Here is a 23,082-nt window from a genome sequence, read left to right on the forward strand (position 1 = left end):
GAGGTAGAACAGATGGTTGAGTCTGCAGAGCTGTTTACTCATACTATAACCTGGGAATCAGAGGTCGACTCCAGCGCTTCTGTGAATCCAGACGAGGAAATGATCTGCACTGATGCCCAGAATCTTTATGAGTCGGATCCAGGACCAGACGCAGAAGGTTCTGACCATAATGTAGACCCTCATTCCCAAACTGTAACTCCTGTTGGTGGAGACAATCAGGAAGACAATGATGAGACTCAAATACCTGATTGGAGCGACAACTTTAGTTTTTTGTCAGGGCAGGAACAGGTTGGCTCTGAGGACGACGGGTGTGATAACGCACAGGGTGATGATGATGAGGTTGGAGATCCCACTTACTGTCAACCCACAGTCAGCCAAGAGATGAGGTCAGCAGAGGAGGTGGAGGAAGATGCTAGTGACGACGAGGTCAGGTTGCGCCTTCCTGGACAGAGACGTAGTACTGGAAGCACGTCAACAACTGCATCCTCAAACACAACTCTGCCTCTCACCACAAGTCGTGGTGGCTCTTCAAGTCGCATGGGTGCTAAGCCTTGCATAGCCTGGGCATTTTTTCAGATCGATAAAGATGACCCAACTCGTGTTATCTGTAACATTTGTCAGCAAAAGCTAAGTAGAGGCCAAAAAATACATAGTTTGAGTACTTCATGTATGAACCGGCACATGGACATGAAGCATAAGTTGCAGTGGGAAGCTCAGTGTGCTACAATGCGGCCTAGCCGGCCGGGCCAACCACCGTCTGCCATATCTTGTGCATCCGCGGCCTCTTCATCCTCTGTGACTGGGGGGACAGCAGTCACACCTGTTTTGGGGCGCAGACCTGCCACCTCTTTACCCGCAACAGCCAGCGTGATTGGCAGGTCATCATTTTCTTTGGAGGTGGTAACACCAGCTGGTGTTGAGCGCTGTCCGACATCGATAGCACCACCTTTGGATCAAGGCAACCTAACATGTCCGCCTGCATCTTCCTCACAGACCGGCAGTTTGCCGGGGACACCCTTATCAACCCCGTCTAAGCACAATAGCCAGCCCTCGGTCCCTCAGATGTGGACAAGTAAAAGACCATTTCCTCCTAGCCATGAGAAAGCTAAGAGGTTGAATTTCACCATCTGCAAGCTCTTGGCTACAGAAATGCTGCCTTTCCGCCTGGTGGACACAGAGGATTTTCGAGACCTTATGTCCGTCGCAGTGCCCCAGTACCAGATGCCCAGTCGGCACTACTTCTCAAAGAAAGGTGTGCCTGCGCTCCACCAGCATGTCGCACACAACATCACCGCTTCTTTGAGAAACTCTGTGTGTGACAGGGTGCATTTCACCACAGACACTTGGACGAGTAGGCATGGACAGGGGCATTACATGTCGCTGACTGGGCACTGGGTAACTATGGTGACAGCAGGACAAGGGGCTGCTGTCCAAGTCTTGCCGTCCGCACGAGTTGTGCGTCAATCCTCTTTATGTCAAAGTTCCTCCACTGCTTCTGCCTCCTCAACCTCCTCTCGGTCTTCCACCTGCACCCAAAGCCTGTCTGGTCATGCCACAAGCTTTCTAACTGCGCAGAAGGGATCCTGCACACCTCCTTACTATGCTGGCAGTAGGGCTCAACGTCATCAGGCGGTTTTTACATTGAAATGTCTGGGAAATGTGAGTCACACAGCTGAGGAGTTGTGGTCAGCTCTGGAGAACCAATTTCATGAATGGTTGTCTCCACTGGACCTGAAACCAGGGAAGGCCGTGTGCGACACTGCTGCAAACCTGGGTGCGGCCCTTCGCCGGGGCAATGTCACACACGTGCCTTGTATGGCTCACGTGTTGAACCTGGTTGTCCAGCAATTTTTAGCCCACTATCCCAGACTAGATGGCCTTCTGCAGAGGGCACGGTCGCTGTGTGCTCACTTCCGCCGTTAGCATCCCGCAGCTCAGCGACTTACATCTCTACAGAAGTCGTTGGGCCTGCCACTTCACCGGCTAAAATGCGATGTGCCTACCCGGTGGAATTCAACTCTGCACATGTTGCAGCGACTGTGGCAGCACCGACAAGCCCTGGTGCAATACGTTCTGACGTATAGCCTGGGCCAACGAGATCCAGAGGTGGGGCAAATCACGCTGGAGGAGTGGTCTCAGATCAGGGACCTATGCACCCTTCTGCACAGTTTTGAAATGGCGACGAAGATGTTTAGTGCTGACGATGCCATTATCAGCATGACTATTCCGGTGATTTACATGCTGGAGCACATGTTAAACAGAATTCGGAGTCAGGTGGTGGCACAAGAGGAGGTGGAGGAAGTAGAGGAGGAGGAGTTGTATGCGGAAGGGCTAACATCTGCAAGGTCCAGACGGTCGGCAGCACCAAGGCGGCAGGCATGTGAGGGTGGGGGAGATGGTTTTACCAGGGCGCATGGTAGCAGCCAAATTAGTGAGGAAGGTGCAGGAGCCCAGGAAGAAGTGGAGGACGAACTGATGGAAGACTCATCAGATGAGGGAGACCTTGATCACATTTCTGTTGTGCGAGGTTGGGGAGAGATTGTTACCTCGCCACCAACACAACAGGGACTTGGTGCTCCTGGATGCGCAACACACATGAGTGCCTTCTTGCTGCACTACCTGCAACATGACCCTCGAATTGTGAGAATTAGAAATAATCCTGACTACTGGGTTGCCACACTGTTAGATCCCCGGTACAAAAGTAAATTTGCAGAAATTATTCCTGCCATAGAAAGGGATGCACGCATGCAGGAGTATCAGCAGAGACTGTTGCAGAATCTTACATGTGCTTTTCCACAAAATACCAGTGGTGCACGTAGTGAATCTCACAGTTCCAACTTGCCAACCGTGGGACCGTCAAGTGTTCAGCACTCAAACCGTAACAGAACCACAGTATCTGCTGGTAACATCAATTTTGCGGAATCATTTCACCACTTTTTTAGCCCATCCTTTGCAAGGCCACAGGAGACAAGAAGTCTGACACATAGTCAACGCCTAGAGACGATGGTACAGGAGTATCTCCAAGTAAACATTGAAGCCATGACTGTGTCACTGGACCCTTGCTCTTTTTGGGCTTCCAATCTGGATAAATGGCCGGAGCTAGCCACTTACGCCTTGGAGATCTTGTCATGCCCCGCAGCCAGCGTTCTGTCTGAACGTGTGTTCAGCGCTGCTGGTGGTGTGCTGACAGATAAGCGCATGCGGCTCTCCACTGATAATGTAGACAGACTCACGTTCATAAAGATGAACAAATCATGGATCCGAAACGACTTTTCTACCCCTGTGTCATCCTGGGGAGAGTAAAAGCTTGATGATTGGTTAAAATCACCCTACCAACCGTTTTAAGCTTTCAAATTACTAATCATGTTTATCTGTATCTTGGCTGGAAAATAATTTGGGCTTTGTAGCAGTGTGCAGCACTGATTCTATTAGGCCATCTATAATAAGCTCCACCAGATTTAAAATTACTAATCATGTTTATCTGTATCTTGACTGGAAAATAATTTGGGCTTTGTAGCAGTGTGCAGCACTGATCCTATTAGGCCATCTATACTAAAGCTTCACCAGATTTAAAATTAATAATAATTTTTAGCTGCATCTAGCCCGGAAAATAATTTTGGGGCTCCGAGATGCGCAAGACACATAAGTGCCTTCTTGCTGCACTACCTGCAGCATGACCCTCATATTGTCAGAATTCGAAGTAATCATGACTACTGGGTTGCCACACTCTTAGATCCCCCAAACTTTTCGATCAACCTTTTCATTTTAATAAAGACCAAAAAAATGGTCATTTTTGAAATTATAAGCATTAGCAGGTTGTTAGAAACTGAAATCAAACAGTTTTCAACTCAAAACTTTATTCTAGGTGATGTTACATTTTCACATAGGACCCCTTGTTCGAAAGGAGCTTCTGAACTCTCTCGTCCATTGAATTTGTCAGGTTTTGGATGGTTTGTGCTTCAATTGTTTTGCATGAGGACAGAATACCCTCCCAGAGCTGTTGCTTAGATGTGAACTGCCTCCCGCCATCATAGACACTCCTTTTAATGATGCTCCAAAGGTTCTGAATGGGGTAGAGGTCAGGGGAGCATGGGGGTCACACCATAAGTTTGTCCCCTTTTATGCCCATATCAGCCAGAGATGCAGATGTTTTATGTGCAGCATGAGATGGTGCATTATCATGCAAAAAAATGATCTTGCTGTGAAATACACGGTTCTTCTTCTTGAACCATGGCAGGAAGTGCTGTTTGAGAAAATCCACATACATTATGGAGTTCATCTTTAGCGCCTTCAGGGATCCTAAAGGGGCCGACAATCTCTCTCCCCATGATTCCAGCCCAAAACATTACTCCACCTTCTCCTTGTTGGCGCTGTAGCCGTGTTTGCATGGGGTGTCCATCAACCAGCCATCCTCCACTCCATCCATCTGGACCATCGAGCGCTGCACGGCACTCATCCGTGAACAAAACAGTTTTGAAATCAGTCTTCATGTAATGTTTGGCCCACTGGAGCTGTTTCTGCTTGTGTGAAGTGGATAGAGGAGGTCGACAGGATGGCGTATGCACAGCTGCAAACCTCTGAAGGACCCTGCATCTTGTTGTTCGGGGGACGTTGGAGGCACCAGCAGCTTCAAAAACTTGTCTGCTGCTATGACAAGGCTTTTTTGCCGCTGCTCTTTCAACCTGACGTAATTGCCTGTAGGAAAGAGTCCTCAATTTGCCCTTATCAGCACGCACACGTGTGTACTGTGAATCAGCTACATACTTCTTGATTGCCAAGACACTTCATCCTGATCATCGCACAATGTTGATTGTAGTCATGCCTTGACCTAAACACTCCACAATTTGTTGCTTCTCAGCAGCCGACACATCCTTTTTCTTTCCCATTTTGGCAGAAAATGTAGGCTGCTTAATAATGTGAGACAGCCTTCTTAAGTAGTCTTGCCTTTCATTGGACACACCTGCCAAACTAATTAGCACAGGTGTCTGCAATTGCTTACAGTGATATAAAGAGCCCTGACACACATCACCATCAATGAGTTTAACTGACAAACAAACAAATTCTTCCCTTATCACTCCTAAACACTTTTTGCATAATAATTTGGAACACAGTGTACATGTGCTTTTCCACAAAACACCAGTGGTTCACGTAGTGAATCTTACAGTTCTAACTTGCCAACCGTGGTCTGTATGGAGTTGTTCAATAAAGGGCCCAAAATTAAGATAACATAGATGGGAGAGGTCTCTATGAATAGAAATTCCTAAGTATTTGATACCCTGTGAGGGCCAGGCAAAGGGAAAGTTGGACTGGATGGAATCCTATATGGATTTGGGGAGGGAGACATCGAGGGCCTCAGACTTCGCTGCATTGATTTTAAAATTTGACCATGTAACAAAGTGATCTATTTCAGCCATAACAGCATGGATGGATATATGTGATTGAGTGATATATACTAGGACATCATCAGCAAATAGAGAGCACTTGTTCTCGGTGCCTTCCACCTCAATACACCTAATATTGGGGTTATGGCGAATTGATGAGAGCAGGTGCTCCGTCACTAGGATGTATAAGAGAGGGGACAGAGAACATCCCTGCCTTGTCCCATTGGTGATTGTGAAAGGTGATGAAAATGTTCTGACGCGCCCCCTGGGCCTTGGGACACCCGGAGCCGGACCCTTTTTGGTGGATGCTGGTGGTTGTAGTCTCCGTGGCGGCGACCCGGTTCCGTGGCTCAGGGCGGTCAAACCAGTGGCGGAACTATTTATGTGGTTTTGTTGTTTAAATGTCCGACTACGCCACCCGTGGATTGCGGTCAGAGTGAACCGCCGCTCCAGGGCAGACCGCTGAGGCTGGTGTTGTGGGTGCAGCAGAGCGTAGCATAACTCCCCACGGGAGGAGTATAGCCTCAGGGCAGTGTATGCGGAGGATGGGGGTGATGGTGCAGGGCAGCAGCAGTAACGACACGGAGTCAGTGATGCAGTCCAGGGCCTTTACTCACAGTTCTTATTATCCAGACCACGTCTGCAGGTAACGGCTGCCCACGTCGTACTGTGCTCACCAGGTGAGGGGCTCAGACAACTCCCAGATAACTTTGGAGCGCTTCACAGGACCCCCTTTGTGTGTCCTTTGTCTGGCCTTTCTTACCAACCCTTCTGTCCGGCTGCCTCGGGCCTCCTCTTGGTAAACTTGGCGCCAGTTTCCCTGACCCTATGTGGTGCCTTCCTAGCGGGTGTAGCGAGGGGCTGCGCCACATAAAATGTCACAGCCTCCTGTTTCTAGCTGAGGGTCGTTTCCTGCCTCTACTAGTTTCGGGGACCGGTCTCCCCCTTTGGCCTGACCCCTCCACGCAGGTGGATTCGGGCGTGCGGTGGCGACTCGCCCGTCCGCACCCCTGGGATCCCTTCGTTCCTCGTTCCTGGAGTCTTCTCCGCTCCTCTTCCTTCCTTCTCCCTCTTCCAGGCCTGGGCCTCTGTTACTAGGCCCGCCTCCGGAGCAGAGCTCATGCAGAGCCCCAGCTCCCTGCCACTTCTGCTCAGACTTCTCTGCACTGAACTAAGATGGTGCCCACCTTTTACACTCCCTTCTCAATGCACCCAGGAACTGCTTCCTCCCTGCTCCTGCACTACATGGTTCCCCTTCCTCAGTGTTCCCTCCCCCCACTCCAGCCAGGGACAGGGACTGTCGTGCCCATCTCAGGGGCATATTGGTCGCCCTGCCCCACGGCAATGTGGTGTAATGCATGCAGGTGTCGGGTCCTGATCCACACTACATCCTTACCTGAGAGTGAGATATCACACATCTGGGTGAGGTGCAATACCTCTGTAGCAACCGAGCCCTCAGTGTGCTACAGTTCCATTTATCTTCAGCCTAGGTGACGTATTGCGATACAGGGCCGTGATTTTGGCTATAAAAGGGTCCCCTAGACCCCTACCCCAAGCTTTTTAAGAGAATCATATATGGCGTGCCAGGAGACTCTATGGAATGCTTTCTCAGCATCCAACGAGAGTATCTAATTACAAATTTTTAACTGCATCTAGCCAAGGAAATACTTTGTGCCTAGTAGCAGTGTCTGCTAGTCAGCGGATTATCCCGGCTGTTAAGCAAGCTACACCACCTGTAGTTTGGACACTTAATTTTTTCAAAGGAAATGCTTCGGGACCACGGGATACTCAATGAAGAGCATCAGGAGGCACCCCAAGGCATAGGGGCTGGGACTGGCAGTAGGATGCCTTGCGGTGGACAGCCGAGCTCGATCCTTATAAAAGCTTTTTAACTGCAGCAGCTTTAGTGGACGCTACTGGAGCTGGAATTACGCGGCTGCTGGCATGAGACTTGCCCTCCAATAGATCCTTGTAAATGGATTTAAAGTGTATTCATTCAAATTAGAGAGACAATTTAAATTAAAAAGCTTAGAGCTGCCTCCACCACAGGGGGGCTCGCTCGACCCACCAGCGGACAGGCACCAGTATTGGGAGAGGGGGGCTGGCCGTCAGGGTTCACCGCGGCTCTGGCACAAACCCGGCGACGCGGAGGTGGCACGGGCAGGAGCGGACTGAACGTGTCGGCTTCTCACTTTTTGGATTTTAGAAGGGCATGACATGCCTATATCTGTGTCTCCCCCTCCTTTTACTCCTCCACCTCTTTTCTTTTCGCATGACTATATGTACTTGTCACTTTTCCATGTGTTAGTTGTGTCTTCTGAGCAGTTTGTCAGCTTTTGGACACCTTTGAAGGTGTTTTCTATGTGTTTCTATGTGTTTTTGTTTGCCTGCCATTGGTTTTAACGGTGTTCGAAGGTGTTCGACGAACAGTTCGACGAACAGTTCGGTGAACACACGGGTGTTCGACGAACCGAACCGAACTTGAACACTACGGGAGTGGCTCAACACTAGTTGTGTGCGACATGCTGGTGGAGCGCAGGCACACCTTTCTTTGAGAAGTAGTGCCGACTGGGCATCTGGTACTGGGGCACTGCGACGGACATAAGGTCTCGAAAATCCTCTGTGTCCACCAGGCGGAAAGGCAGCATTTCTGTAGCCAAGAGCTTGCAGATGGTGAAATTCAACCTCTTAGCTTTCTCATGGCTAGGAGGAAATGGTCTTTTACTTGTCCACATCTGAGGGACCGAGGGCTGGCTATTGTGCTTAGACGGGGTTGATAAGGGTGTCCCCGGCAAACTGCCGGTCTGTGAGGAAGATGCAGGCGGACATGTTAGGTTGCCTTGATCCAAAGGTGGTGCTATCGATGTCGGACAGCGCTCAACACCAGCTGGTGTTACCACCTCCAAAGAAAATGATGACCTGCCAATCACGCTGGCTGTTGCGGGTAAAGAGGTGGCAGGTCTGCGCCCCAAAACAGGTGTGACTGCTGTCCCCCCAGTCACAGAGGATGAAGAGGCCGCGGATGCACAAGATATGGCAGACGGTGGTTGGCCCGGCCGGCTAGGCCGCATTGTAGCACACTGAGCTTCCCACTGCAACTTATGCTTCATGTCCATGTGCCGGTTCATGCATGAAGTACTCAAACTATGTAGTTTTTGGCCTCTACTTAGCTTTTGCTGACAAATGTTACAGATAACACGAGTTGGGTCATCTTTATCGATCTGAAAAAATGCCCAGGCTATGCAAGGCTTAGTACCCATGCGACCTGAAGAGCCACCACGACTTGTGGTGAGAGGCAGAGTTGTGTTTGAGGATGCAGTTGTTGACGTGCTTCCAGTACTACGTCTCTGTCCAGGAAGGCGCAACCTGACCTCGTCGTCACTAGCATCTTCCTCCACCTCCTCTGCTGACCTCATCTCTTGGCTGACTGTGGGTTGACAGTAAGTGGGATCTCCAACCTCATCATCATCACCCTGTGCGTTATCACACCCGTCGTCCTCAGAGCCAACCTGTTCCTGCCCTGACAAAAAACTAAAGTTGTCGCTCCAATCAGGTATTTGAGTCTCATCATCGTCTTCCTCATTGTCTCCACCAACAGGAGTTACAGTTTGGGAATGAGGGTCTACATTATGGTCAGAACCTTCTGCGTCTGGTCCTGGATCCGACTCATAAAGATTCTGGGCATCAGTGCAGATCATTTCCTCGTCTGGATTCACAGAAGCGCTGGAGTCGACCTCTGATTCCCAGGTTATAGTATGAGTAAACAGCTCTGCAGACTCAACCATCTGTTCTACCTCATACTCAGACGGGCAGCTGGAGATTTGGGAGCTGTGAGGAAGCAAGTGCGATTGGGGTGACACCTTTGAGGACTGGAGTATTTGTGATGTTGAAGTTGATGTGGAGGAGAGCCCACTTAAAGGAGCACTTGATATCCGTTGAAGCACCTGCTGTTTTTGTGCCTCATCTGGAATTTGTAGCGATATGCGTGGCTGTAAGAAAGGGATCTTATCACATTGTCCGCTAAAATAAGTAGACATTTTAGTTTGGCTGGAAGATGGTCTTTCTTCTGCAGATGTTACTGTTGCTTTAACACCTACCCCACGGACACAACCTTTTTTCCCCTTCCCAACACGCCTATTCCCCTTTCCACCAGCAGCAGGCCTTTTTCCACTCATTTTGATGGTTAACTAATTCACAAAAAAACAATGGATGGGAACCGAGCAGAGCTGAGTGGCCAAACTGTGGTATTAGGCCAAAACTATTGGCTGGGTTAGATGCAGAAAAAAATTATATTCAATTTGCAACCTGATGGAGGTCAGTATAGATGGACTAATAGAACAAGTCCCACACACAGCTAGAAGCCCAAATATTTTTTCAGAGGTAGATGCAGAAAAAATTGTATTCAGTTTGCAACCTGATGGAGGTCAGTACAGATGGACTAATAGAACAAGTCCTACACACAGCTAGAAGGCCAAATATTTTTTCAGAGGTAGATGAAGAAAAAAAATATATTCAGTTTGCAACCTGATGGAGGTCAGTATAGATCAGGGGTCTCAAACACGCGGCCCGCGGGCCGCATGCGGCCCCTGAGGCTGCTTTATGCGGCCCGCAGGCACAGACCCCTTGACGATCCCGACCTGGTCCAGGAGGAGCCGCCGACAGCAGCGCTGAATTGCCACACAGAGACTGTTTCCCAGCACTGCATTTCCAATGCCAGCCGCTGGCCAATCAGAGGCCAGCAGCTGATATCTGCGTGTCGGCGCAGCGAGTATGACGTCATTGCCATATGCAGATGTCAGCTGCTGGCCTCTGATTGGCCAGCGGCTGGCATTGGAAATGCAGTGCTGGGAAACAGTCTCTGTGTGGCAATTCAGCGCTGCTGTCGGGGGCTCCTCCTGGACCATGTCGGGATCGTCAAGGGGTCGGAATCTGTGGTGCCTGCGGGCCACATCTGCAGGAAAGCCGCCGAGGGAACGGAGGACAGGTGAGAATCATCTTTTTTTTTTCTATTTTATGTGTGTGAAGAACAACACAGGGGGCACATAGCCACAAGAGGTTACCTGGATGGGACACATAGCCACAAGAGGGGACCTGGATGGGGCACATAGCCACAGGATGGGGACCTGGATGGGGCACATAGCCACAAGAGGGGACCTGGATGGGGCACATAGCCTCAAGATGGGGACCTGGATGGGGCACAGAGCCACAAGATGGGGACCAGAGCCACAACATGGGGACCTGGATGGGGCACATAGCCACAAGAGGGGACCTGGATGGGGCACATAGCCACAAGATGGGGACCTGGATGGGGCACATAGCCACAGGATGGGGACCTGGATGGGGCACAGAGCCTCAAGATGTGGACCTGGATGGGGCACATAGCCACAAGATGGGGACCTGGATGGGGCACAGAGCCACAAGATGGGGACCAGAGCCACAACATGGGGACCTGGATGGGGCACATAGCCACAAGATGGGGACCTGGATGGGGCACATAGCCACTGGATGGGGACCTGGATGGGGCACATACCACAAGAGGGGACCTGGATGGGGCACATAGCCACAAGATGGGGACCTGGATGGGGCACATAGCCACAAGATGGGGACCTGGATGGGGCACATAGCCACAGGATGGGGACCTGGATGGGGCACAGAGCCTCAAGATGTGGACCTGGATGGGGCACAGAGCCTCAAGATGTGGACCTGGATGGGGCACAGAGCCACAAGATGGGGACCAGAGCCACAACATGGGGACCTGGATGGGGCACATAGCCACAAGATGGGGACCTGGATGGGGCACATAGCCACAGGATGGGGACCTGGATGGGGCACAGAGCCTCAAGATGTGGACCTGGATGGGGCACAGAGCCTCAAGATGTGGACCTGGATGGGGCACAGAGCCTCAAGATGTGGACCTGGATGGGGCACATAGCCACAAGATGGGGACCTGGATGGGGCACAGAGCCACAAGATGGGGACCAGAGCCACAACATGGGGACCTGGATGGGGCACATAGCCACAAGATGGGGACCTGGATGGGGCACATAGCCACAAGAGGGGACCTGGATGGGGCACATAGCCACAAGATGGGGACCTGGATGGGGCACATAGCCACAAGATGAGGACCTGGATGGGGCACAGAGCCACAAGATGGGGACCTGGATGGGGCACAGAGCCACAAGATGGGGACCAGAGCCACAAGATGGGGACCTGGATGGGGAACATTGCCACAGGATGGGGAACTGGATGGGGCACATAGCCCCAAGATGGGGACCTGGATGAGGCACATTAGTACAAGATGGGCGCCAGGATGGGGAACGTTGCTACAGGATGGGGACCTGGATGGGGCACATAGCCACAGGATGGGGACCTGGATGGGGCACATTAGTACAAGATGGGGACTTGGATGGGGAACATTACTACAAGATGTTTTCCATTATTACTATATGATGCTAATTGTAAGACAATATTACTGTATGTGGCCAATTGGGGGAAATAAAATTGTAAAAAAAATAAAAAATAAAATAAAGCATGAAAAAATATTGGGCACTAAAAATGCTGTTTTATATGTAAACTAAAGTAAACACAAAAAAGTGCACGTTTATTATCGCCACATCCATAACGACCCAAGCCATAAAAAAATAAACACGGCAAAAATGTTCAAAAGGTGTATACAAAAAAAATGGTATCACTAAAAATGTCACATTGAACAAAGAATGCGGCCCCCCAAATTCAAATTTTTTACATGTGCGGCCCATATACCCAGCCGAGTTTGAGACCCCTGGTATAGATGGACTAATAGAGAAAGTTCCACACACTGCTAGAAGGCCAAATATTTTTTCAGAGCTAGATGCAGACAAAAAATTATTTTTAATTTGCAACCTGATGAAGGTCAGTATAGATGGACTAATAGAGAAAGTCCCACACACTGCTAGAAGGCCAAATATTTTTTCAGAGCTAGATGCAGATATAAATTATTTTTAATTTGGAACCTGATGGAGGTCAGTATAGATGGACTAATAGAGAAAGTCCCACACACTGCTAGAAGGCCAAATATTTTTTCAGAGCTAGATGCAGAAAAAAATTATATTCAGTTTGCAACCTGATGGAGGTCAGTATAGATGGACTAATAGAACAAGTCCCACACACAGCTAGAAGGCCAAATATTTTTTCAGAGGTAGATGCAGATAAAAATTATTTTTAATTTGCAGCCTGATGGAGGTCAGTATAGATGGACTAATAGAGAAAGTCCCACACACTGCTAGAAGGCCAAATATTTTTTCAGAGCTAGATGCAAACAAAAAATTATTTTGAATTTGCAACCTGATGGAGGTCAGTATAGATGGACTAATAGAGAAAGTCCCACACACTGCTAGAAGGCCAAATATTTTTTCAGAGCTAGATGCAGACAAAAAATTATTTTTAATTTGCAACCTGATGGAGGTCAGTATAGATGGACTAATAGAACAAGTCCCACACACAGCTAGAAGGCCAAATATTTTTTCAGAGGTAGATGCAGAAAAAAAATATATTCAGTTTGCAACCTGATGGAGGTCAGTATAGATGGACTAATAGAACAAGTCCCACACACTGCTAGACGCCCAAATATTTTTTCAGAGGTAGATGCAGAAAAAAATTATATTCAGTTTGCAACCTGATGGAGGTCTGTATAGATGGATTAATAGAACAAGTCCCACACACAGCTAGAAGCCCAAATATTTTTTCAGAGGTAGATGCAGATAAAAATTATTTTTAATCTGCAGCCTGATGGAGGTCAGTATAGATGGACTAATAGAGAAAGTCCCACACACTGCTAGAAGGCCAAATAGTTTTTCAGAGCTAGATGCAGACAAAAAATTATTTTGAATTTGCAACCTGATGGAGGTCAGTATAGATGGACTAATAGAGAAAGTCCCACACACTGCTAGAAGGCCAAATATTTTTTCAGAGCTAGATGCAGACAAAAAATTATTTTTAATTTGCAACCTGATGGAGGTCAGTATAGATGGACTAATAGAGAAAGTCCCACACACTGCTAGAAGGCCAAATATTTTTTCAGAGCTAGATGCAGATAAAAATTATTTTTAATTTGCAACCTGATGGAGGTTAGTATAGATGGACTAATAGAGAAAGTCCCACACACTGCTAGAAGGCCAAATATTTTTTCAGAGCTAGATGCAGAAAAAAAATATATTCAGTTTGCAACCTGATGGAGGTCAGTATAGATGGACTAATAGAACAAGTCCCACACACAGCTAGAAGGCCAAATATTTTTTCAGAGGTAGATGCAGAAAAAAAATATATTCAGTTTGCAACCTGATGGAGGTCAGTATAGATGGACTAATAGAACAAGTCCCACACACTGCTAGAAGCCCAAATATTTTTTCAGAGGTAGATGCAGAAAAAAATTATATTCAGTTTGCAACCTGATGGAGGTCTGTATAGATGGATTAATAGAACAAGTCCCACACACAGCTAGAAGGCCAAATATTTTTTCAGAGGTAGATGCAGATAAAAATTATTTTTAATTTGCAGCCTGATGGAGGTCAGTATAGATGGACTAATAGAGAAAGTCCCACACACTGCTAGAAGGCCAAATATTTTTTCAGAGCTAGATGCAGACAAAAAATTATTTTGAATTTGCAACCTGATGGAGGTCAGTATAGATGGACTAATAGAGAAAGTCCCACACACTGCTAGAAGTCCAAATATTTTTTCAGAGCTAGATGCAGACAAAAAATTATTTTTAATTTGCAACCTGATGGAGGTCAGTATAGATGGACTAATAGAGAAAGTCCCACACACTGCTAGAAGGCCAAATATTTTTTCAGAGCTAGATGCAGATAAAAATTATTTTTAATTTGCAACCTGATGGAGGTCAGTATAGATGGACTAATAGAGAAAGTCCCACACACTGCTAGAAGGCCAAATATTTTTTCAGAGCTAGATGCAGAAAAAAAATATATTCAGTTTGCAACCTGATGGAGGTCAGTATAGATGGACTAATAGAACAAGTCCCACACACAGCTAGAAGCCCAAATATTTTTTCAGAGGTAGATGCAGATAAAAATTATTTTTAATTTGCAACCTGATGGAGGTCAGTATAGATGGACTAATAGAAAAAGTCCCACACACTGCTAGAAGGCCAAATATTTTTTCAGAGCTAGATGCAGAAAAAAATTATATTCAGTTTGCAACCTGATGGAGGTCAGTATAGATGGACTAATAGAACAAGTCCCACACACTGCTAGAAGCCCAAATATTTTTTCAGAGCTAGATGCAGAAAAAAATTATATTCAATTTGCAACTTGATGGAGGTCAGTATAGATGGACTAATAGAATGATGCTATGCCCAAAAGATTTTACTTCACTGGGTGCAGTAAAAAAATTGGTATTCTATACACAGGTGGTATATCTTGCAACACAGATAGGCTACTCCACTGACTAACACACTCTGCAATAGGCCAAAAAGGATTAGCTTTGCTAGATTCAGCCAAATGCTGTGAAAAAAACTTGCACAGCACTGGCACAGACCTGCCTGGCAAAAACTGATAGGAACTGATGTAACCTAGTCCTGAAAAGGACTGCAATTACAATTAGTCTTTACTCCCACAATCTATCTATTTAAGAGCACAGACCTGCCTGATAAAAGTCGTAGGAAATGCTGTAACCTAGTCCTTAAAAGGACTGCAATCACAACTATTCCCTACTCCCAAGCTATCTGTAGATTTGTGCGAAAATTGGCTTGAAATTAACAAGGTATAGCGCACACAGCAACAGCCGTGCCGTCTAACACGCAGCTGCAGCAGTGAGAAAATGGTGGCGACGGGGAAAATGGCTTGGTCTTATAGGGCAAGGACATGTGACATACACTGCCAATGACACATGCCCTTGCTTGTGTGAAAAAAAGCACTTCGCTCCGTGTGTGCGCTGCTGATAGGCTGACAGATTGCACCTCCCCACTGTAAATGCGGGAAAGAGAAAAAAAAATGGAGATCTTCATTATTCCTGCAGAGATCCATCCCCTGCCCCTCCCCCCACCCCGCTGTACACTCAAACTGCGTATTAACATTAATTTTCATCATTACTGAGAAAAAATCCAGTTATGATTTTGGTGCACGAACAGTTATCGAACATAACCTCGAACAGCCGAATTTTTCTCAAATCGTTCGTGTTCGCCGAACGGCTCGAACACCGCCCAAAACAGCTCGAATTTGAGATTGGCGAACAGTTCGAGTCGAACAACGCTCATCTCTACTCATCATGTCTGTGTTTTTTTTTTTTTTGCAGGATGAGTTGCAGTTTTGAATGACACCATTCACTTTACCATAAAATGTGCTAAAAAAAACTGAAAAAAAAATTCTAAGTGAGGTGACATTGTGAATAAATGCATTTGTGACATTGTCTTTGGGTTGTGTTTTCACAACATTCACTGTGCAGTAAAAATTACCTGAACCTTAATTTTTTAGGTCAGTACAATTAAAGTGGCGCTAAATGTATGAACTCATTTTTTAGGTTTGACTGCTTTAAAAAAAAAAAAAAAATCGATTTGAATTGCCATTTTCCAAGATCCAGAACTTTTTTATCTTTCCAGTCGTGTTGGGGAGCTACCTGGTTGATCCTGCCAGTAGCATATGCTTGTTTCAAATATTAAGCCATACACGTGTAAGTACACACGGACGGTACAGTGAAACTGCGAATGGCTCCTTAAATTAATTTAATTGCAGTCATCATATTATATAGCGCTGTGTACTTACAATTGCTCATTTTGCCTTTCTACCCAGCTAATTCTTCTCTTTTCTCTGCTCTATGTAGGAACAGGAAGTCTCTTGTCCCTGCATTTATCATTCCCCTCTTCAACTCCTGACCCAGCTGCTCCCTCCTCTCTCCTGCCAGGGACGTTTGCAGTGACCTATGAGTCATGCAGGGAAAATTGACCTCCTGTTCCTTCATAGAGCTTAGAAGGAATCAGCTAGTCAGTTTTAATCGTGTAATGTCCGAAAAGAGAAGAATTAGCTAGGTAGAAAGGCAAAATTACCAACTGTAAAGTAGCCAGTGCTATATAATACTAGCTATTGAGCCCGTTCTATGCCCGGGTGGCGAGCATTTTTATTGGTATATGGTCTCCCATGCTGGTATGTGCTGCCCCCCTCCTGGTATTTGTGCTGCCCCCATCCTAGTATTTGTGCTGCCCCAATCCTGGTATTTGTGCTCCCCAATCCTGTTCCCCCATCCTGTTATGTGCTGCCCTCATCCCTATCCTGGTATGCATGGCACGCCTCATCCCTATACTGGTATGCATGGCACCCCCTCCCCCTATCCTGGTATGCATGGCACCCCTCACCCTCAATCCTGGTATGCATGTCACCCCTCACTCCCAATCCTGGTATGCATGGCATCCCTCACCACTAATCCTGGTATGCATGGCACCCCTCATCCCTATCCTGGTATGCATGGCACCCCTCATCCCCAATCCTGGTATGCATGGCTTCCTCATACCCAATCCTGGTATGCATGGTACCCCATCCCTCATCCCTATTCTGGTATGTATGGTAACCCTCATCCTGGTATGCATGGTACCCCTTATCCCTATCCTGGTATGCATGGCACCCCATCCCTCATCCTGGTATGCATGGCCCCTCATTCGAATCCTGGTATGCATGGCCCCCCCAGATCCCTATCCTGGTATGTATGGTACCCCTCATCCCTATCCTGGAATGCATGGCACCCCTCATCCCTATCCTGGTATGTATGGTACCCCTCATCCCCCAATCCTGGTATGTGTGGCCCCCTCATCCCCCAATCCTGGTGTGTGTGGCCCCCTCATCCCCCAATCCTGGTATGTGTGGACCCCTCATCCCCCAATTCTGGTATGTGTGGCCCCCTCATCCCACAATCCTGGTATGTGTGGTCCCCTCATCTCCCAATCCTGGTATGTGTGGCCCCCTCATCCCCCAATCCTGGTATGTGTGGTCCCCTCATCCCCCAATCTTGGTATGCGTGACCCCCTCATCCCCCAATCCTGGTATGTGTGGCCCCCTCACCCACCAATCCTGGTATGCATTGCACCCCTCACTCCCCAATCCTGGTACCCCTCATCCCCCAATCCTGGTATGCATGGTACCCCTCATCCCCCAATCCTTGTATGCATGGTACCCCTCATCCCCCAATCCTGGTATGCATGGTACCCCTCATCCCCCAATCCTGGTATGCATTGTACCCCTCACCTCTCAATCCTGGTATGTATGGTGCCCCTCATCCTCCAATCCTGGTATGTGTGACACACTGCAAATGTGTCTTCAGTAAAATGGCACCGGATAGCGCTATGCGCATGTGCCGAATTCGACGGCGCATTCATCTCCCGGCTACCGGCCCGAAGACACCCTCATTAAATTATTGAGGGTATCCCTGTTGACATTTCCAGTTTCAGCACATCATCAGAGCCCTGTGTGAAGAGGGCTTGCTGACTAACTCATCTCAAGCCAGACCCCTTCTGTGTCTCAGCTGATGCATGGAAAAATACGAAGGCTGGTTTAGCTATTCAAATGAGCAGTCAGCCTGCCCCCTTCACATCACTAATGACGTGCCGACGAAGGAGCTGCCAAAACTGAGTCTAGGACTGAAAGTTAATAATTGGGGCAACTTAAAAAAATCAAATGATATTAGTAATTTCTTACAATTTTTTGAAAGTGAGCAACCCTTTTAACTGTAGATAATCTTAATCTCCCACTCGTCCTCAAGTAATGTCCACAGAAGTGTGAAATACTAAGAGTCAGGAATGTTCTTTGTGGCCACTTAATAATCTTATTATTAAAACTAGTCCAAGTAAATCAAAATAACAGCAGTGGATGGCATATTTCAAGGACAACATCCGTTTCGCACTGAGCAGGTGCTTCTTCCTGGTCCCAGGTACTGCCCAGGTGTCTGGAAGCCATATATTTTTGTTTGTCTGTACTATTTCTTTTAATATGAATGGGTGTGGTTTGCCCCGACAAGTGAATAAGCAGGTTGAGCTTCCTGAGCAGTACTTGGGACCAGGAAGAAGCACATGCTCGGTGTGAAACGGCTGTTTCCATACAAAGAAGTATACCATGCCCTACCTGTTATTTTTATTTATTGGGAAATAAAAACTCTGAATTATATGCAGTTTATTCTCTTCTACAACACTTAATATTAACACATCTAAAAGTATTTTTTTGCAATTGGACAAGACCAAAGAAATATACTGTATGTAATAGGAGCTGAAAAGATTGGGAGGCACATTGCTTTGTGATACTATAACCTGCTTCTTTGCTGGTAATAGATGACCAATTTAGCAGAGCTGCTGCCCGAAAATTGAAGTTTGACATTAGAACCACAACAAAAGGAAAAGAAAACTTACTTTTTGTAACGACACCTTCGAGCCGGATGATATTTGGATGATCAAATTGTCCCATGATACTGGCTTCTCGGAGAAAATCTCGTCGCTGCCTGTCCATGTAACCTCCTTTTAAAGTTTTAATAGCCACAGGGATTTCTTTCTTTGCAGGTGTCTTCAATCTTCCGCTACATACCTCTCCAAACTCCCCTAAAATTATAAGTTAGCATTAATATAGATGCCACAAACATTGCGCATGCTACGTGTACGGGATACAATTTTATAAAACCAAATATATGTTATAGATATTTATCTATTCTATATACAGTACTGTGCAAATGTCTTAGGCAGGTGTGGAAATAATGCTGTAAAGTAAGAATGCATTCTAAAATAGAAGTGTTAATAGTTTATTGTTATCAATTTATAGAATTCAAAATAAATGAACTAATTAGAAATCTGAATCAAATATTTGGTGTGACCGCCCTTTGTACTCAAAACAGCATCAAACCATCAGTTCTTGTAGCACAGTTTTTGAAAGAACTCGGCAGGGAGGTTGTTCCAAACATATTCCAAGTATATGTGTAAGTGTATCCGAAGCCCTGATATGTGTAGCACAGGCGATCGGACGATCTCATCATCAGGTCTCCTAAGGAGACTATTAAATACAGTAAAAAGTAAAAAAAAAAAAAAAAAGTTTTAAAAAAAGTTAAAAAAAATAAAAAAAACACAAAAGTTCAAATCACCCCCCTTTTGCCCCATTAAAAATAAAACAATTAAAAACATACAAAAAATAAACATATTTGTGGTCGCCGTGTTCAGAAATGTCCGATCTATCAAAAAAGAGAATAAATTATTCCGATCAGTAAACAGCGTAACAAGAAAAAACATCAAAACCTCAGAATTATGTTGTCTTGGTCGTCGCAACATTGCAATAAAATGCAATAAAAGGTGATCAAAACATTGCATGTACCCCAAATGGTATCAGTAAAAATGTCAGCTCAGGGCGCATATAATAAGCCTTCACCCGGCCCCAGATCCTGAAAAATGGAGACGCTACGGGTCTCGGAAAATGGCGACAAAAAGTTAAATAGTTTTTTTGATCACTTAAGTAAAAAAAAAAAAAAAAAAAAAACTCTACATGTTTGGTATCTGCGTACTCGTACTGATCCAGGGAATCATATTGCCAGGTCAGTTTTACCATATACTGAACATGGTAAATAAAAAAACAAACAAAAAAAACCACTGTGTTTTTTTGCAATTTCACCACGCTTGGATTTTTTATCCCGTTTTCCAGTATAATATGTGGCAGAATGAATGGTGTCATTCAAAAGTAGAACTTATCCTACAAAAAACAAGTCCTCATATGGCTACATGTCTGGAAACAATAAAAAAAGTTATGGCTCTTGGAAGAACGGGAGGAAAAGATGAAAAATGGAAAATTGCCCGGGGTGAAGGAGTTAAGAATACAGGAGCTGAACTCCCCTGAATATCTGTCGGACAAACTACAATTGGAAGAGAACCTTTTGGTGATTTAAGAACAGTGCAGTAGAACTGAGCTCAGATATGGTTGACTTTAGAAAGAATATTTTACCAAATCCTCATTCATTTTTTTCATTCTTTTCCTATACAGCTTAGTATCCGGAGAAAAAAATATATTAAAAAGATACAATTTTACATTCATATTACTTGTGCCATCTTGCCCATATTACATTTTGAAATGATTTCTCTGAGCATTTCCTAAAAAATTATGACATGCTAAAATTTCCAGCCATTTTAAATGCAATTTTTAAAAGACATCCTAATCTTCATGACAGAAATATACCAGGAATGTTTGTGCAGTATTACATGTAATATTTCATAATGACAAACACATTTCCCTGGCACCGGTAATTCCAGTGTGATTTCCCCTTAGATCAACATTACTGGGTTTACGCTAATGTTTCTCTGCATGCTCATCTCATTTATGCAGAAGCCTAACCTTTTCCTGAATATTACAGTGATATTTGAAATAATATCATAGGATGAGTAGAGCATTTGACATAAGATAATAACTTTGGTGATTTTTTTTTCTGTAGTGACCCTGTGCTTAAAATAAAATAAAAAAAACTAATAATGCAAATTTGATATGTCAACATTTTTAAAGCACCACTCCAGCATTTTTCTTTTATTGAAGTCCTGGAGTAGTGTCACTAATGTAAGGCCCCTGCACTTAGTCTTATACTTACGACGTGCTGTCTTCTGCGCCACTCCGGCTTGTCTCCAGCACTTTGTCACCTACTGGGTTGCACCAATGTTTGCAGGGCGAGCCGGAAGTCACTTTTCAATCTAAGTCTATGAGAGCCAGAACGATCCCAAAACGAGGATCTCATAGCCTTCCATTGAGAGATTGTGACAATTACATCTGACTTCCGGTCAATCAGATGTTGCCGTCACAGGATGGTGGTGTGGGACCAGAGCGGCACCGGGAAGAGCTGAAGACGACCAATGTTGAGTATAATATTTGATGCAGGGATTTTATGTTGTCCTTGCATGACATCTTCTCTTCAGTCTTTTCTCTGGTAGAGCTTGTTCACATTGTCTACTCGCATCTGCAGCTTGATTTACCACCTGTTGAAGTTCTGTTATGGTTATGCTCAGCAAAGAGTTAGCAAAGTTAACTCCATTTTTAACAGAAACCCAATAAAAAAAATGTAAAGGGCTAAAAATGGGATTAATAGGTTCTATCCGTTTTTCTGTGAGATATTTTTCTATCTCAAGATTTCCCTCCTCTTGCTGTAAAAAATACCAATAGTATTTGTAAAAACAGAGATGTGCTCTACTGGTTCTGTGGCGTACAGAGAAAAGAAACCAAAAGCTTCATGCTGTCCTAGGGATTGCTGAGATACTTCACTGGACATAGAAGCCTGTTCTTCCATTATTTAACAAGATTCTTTTGTTTCACTTCACAATTACTTTCATAAAAGGAATAAGGCAGAGATCATAGTGAAGAACCATCTTCCATCAGAATAAAAGGTTTTAGGCTATTATATTATTCTTACTAATGGGTGTAAAGCCAATATATCAAAAATATATTCCATGCTGTGCTAAGAATCCAAAATGTCCAACCCAGGTTTCGCCTGTACCAGCTTCTTCTGGGGTACAAATGCTATTCATGTTATTAGACTTTTTAGCACGTAAACTTATATAAAACACTTCACTGTATAGTAAAATAATGAAAACATATGTAGTAAAACAAGAGGTGATGACATCCACAAATTATTCACTTCATAAAAAGGTTTTCCAAGTTTATAAATGTACTCCAAGGTATATTAAAAATATATGAATTCAAAAAACCCTCAATACAATACAGAGTATGGTGGAGCATTGGTAGGAATACTTTATTACTGTATTGAATACTTTGAATTAATATAGTTGTATGACTTTATGTACCTGCCCAAAACCTTTTTCAGAATGTAGATGGTTCTTTACTAAGATCTGAACTTTATTCATACTATCAAAGTGGTTGGGAAGTGAAGCAAGAGGATCTTGTCAAACAGTGACAGAATAGGCGCCCGTGTCCAGTGAAGTTTCTCAGTTATTCTTGGGATCACAAGGAGACTGTCACGCTGGTGGATCGTGGACCCACTGTGCCATGGGCCTGGCTTACCCTAAAGGGCCGAGGCTAAGCAGCTAACTGGTTTTCACTATAGCTCCTAAAGGTGGAGCTAGGCTTGAGCTGCAGGTAGCTGCCAGGTACCACTCCAAGGTAGTCCCCGGTACTGCAGCAGCTGAACCCAAGGGCTTGGTTGCAGACATGGACTCGGAGTCACTGGCAGGACAGGATTTCGAAACATGGGTAGAATAGATTTCGGAGCCGGTTCAGACAGAACAGGATGTTCAGACGAGATGGACTCAGAGTTTAGACGAGCATTGCTGGGAGACCTGAACGACTTGGGCAGGCCCTGTGAGCAGGAAGCGGTGGCAGGGACTGGAGCAGAAGGAACAACAGAGCGGCCGTGGCGGTGAGCCTGCCGGTGTCCCTGCCAGGAGGAGGAAGAGGAATCAAGCAGGGACGCTGGTGTTACAGAGGCTTTGGCTTTTTCTCCCTGCACTCCATGAAACTGGTAGAATGTGGCTGTGTTTTTTATATATACTATTAGTTGGAAAGAAAATATAGACTTTCTTACATTGCTGCAGCCCGGTAAATTTATAAGCCGCTTGTGGGTTTGCTATAGTGAATTATTTCTATGTGATAAAAAATACCAAACTGTCGTATGCAATATTGTCTTGTCTGGTGGAATGAGACTTCAGCTGTATAACTAAAAGAAAATGTTTTCCTACAAGGGTAAAAGCTGCTTCATGAAA

At 45.6% G+C, this 23,082-nt stretch overlaps 1 protein-coding gene across 2 annotated transcripts in view; it reads right to left on the reverse strand.

The window, feature by feature from the left end:
• EPHA6 (EPH receptor A6) overlaps nucleotides 1–23,082 on the reverse strand; it is a 1,434,803-nt gene that overhangs the window by 246,151 nt on the left and 1,165,570 nt on the right. For both annotated transcript variants that reach the window (XM_073668175.1, XM_073668176.1), the window contains one exon: nucleotides 18,763–18,948. In XM_073668175.1, the coding sequence (XP_073524276.1) occupies nucleotides 18,763–18,948 (186 nt within the window). The remainder of the gene's footprint in view (nucleotides 1–18,762; nucleotides 18,949–23,082) is intronic.

Source organism: Phyllobates terribilis, unplaced genomic scaffold, assembly GCF_046119375.1.
Source record: "Phyllobates terribilis strain yellow unplaced genomic scaffold, ASM4611937v1 Scaffold_2__4_contigs__length_985480577, whole genome shotgun sequence".
Taxonomy (NCBI): domain Eukaryota; kingdom Metazoa; phylum Chordata; class Amphibia; order Anura; family Dendrobatidae; genus Phyllobates; species Phyllobates terribilis.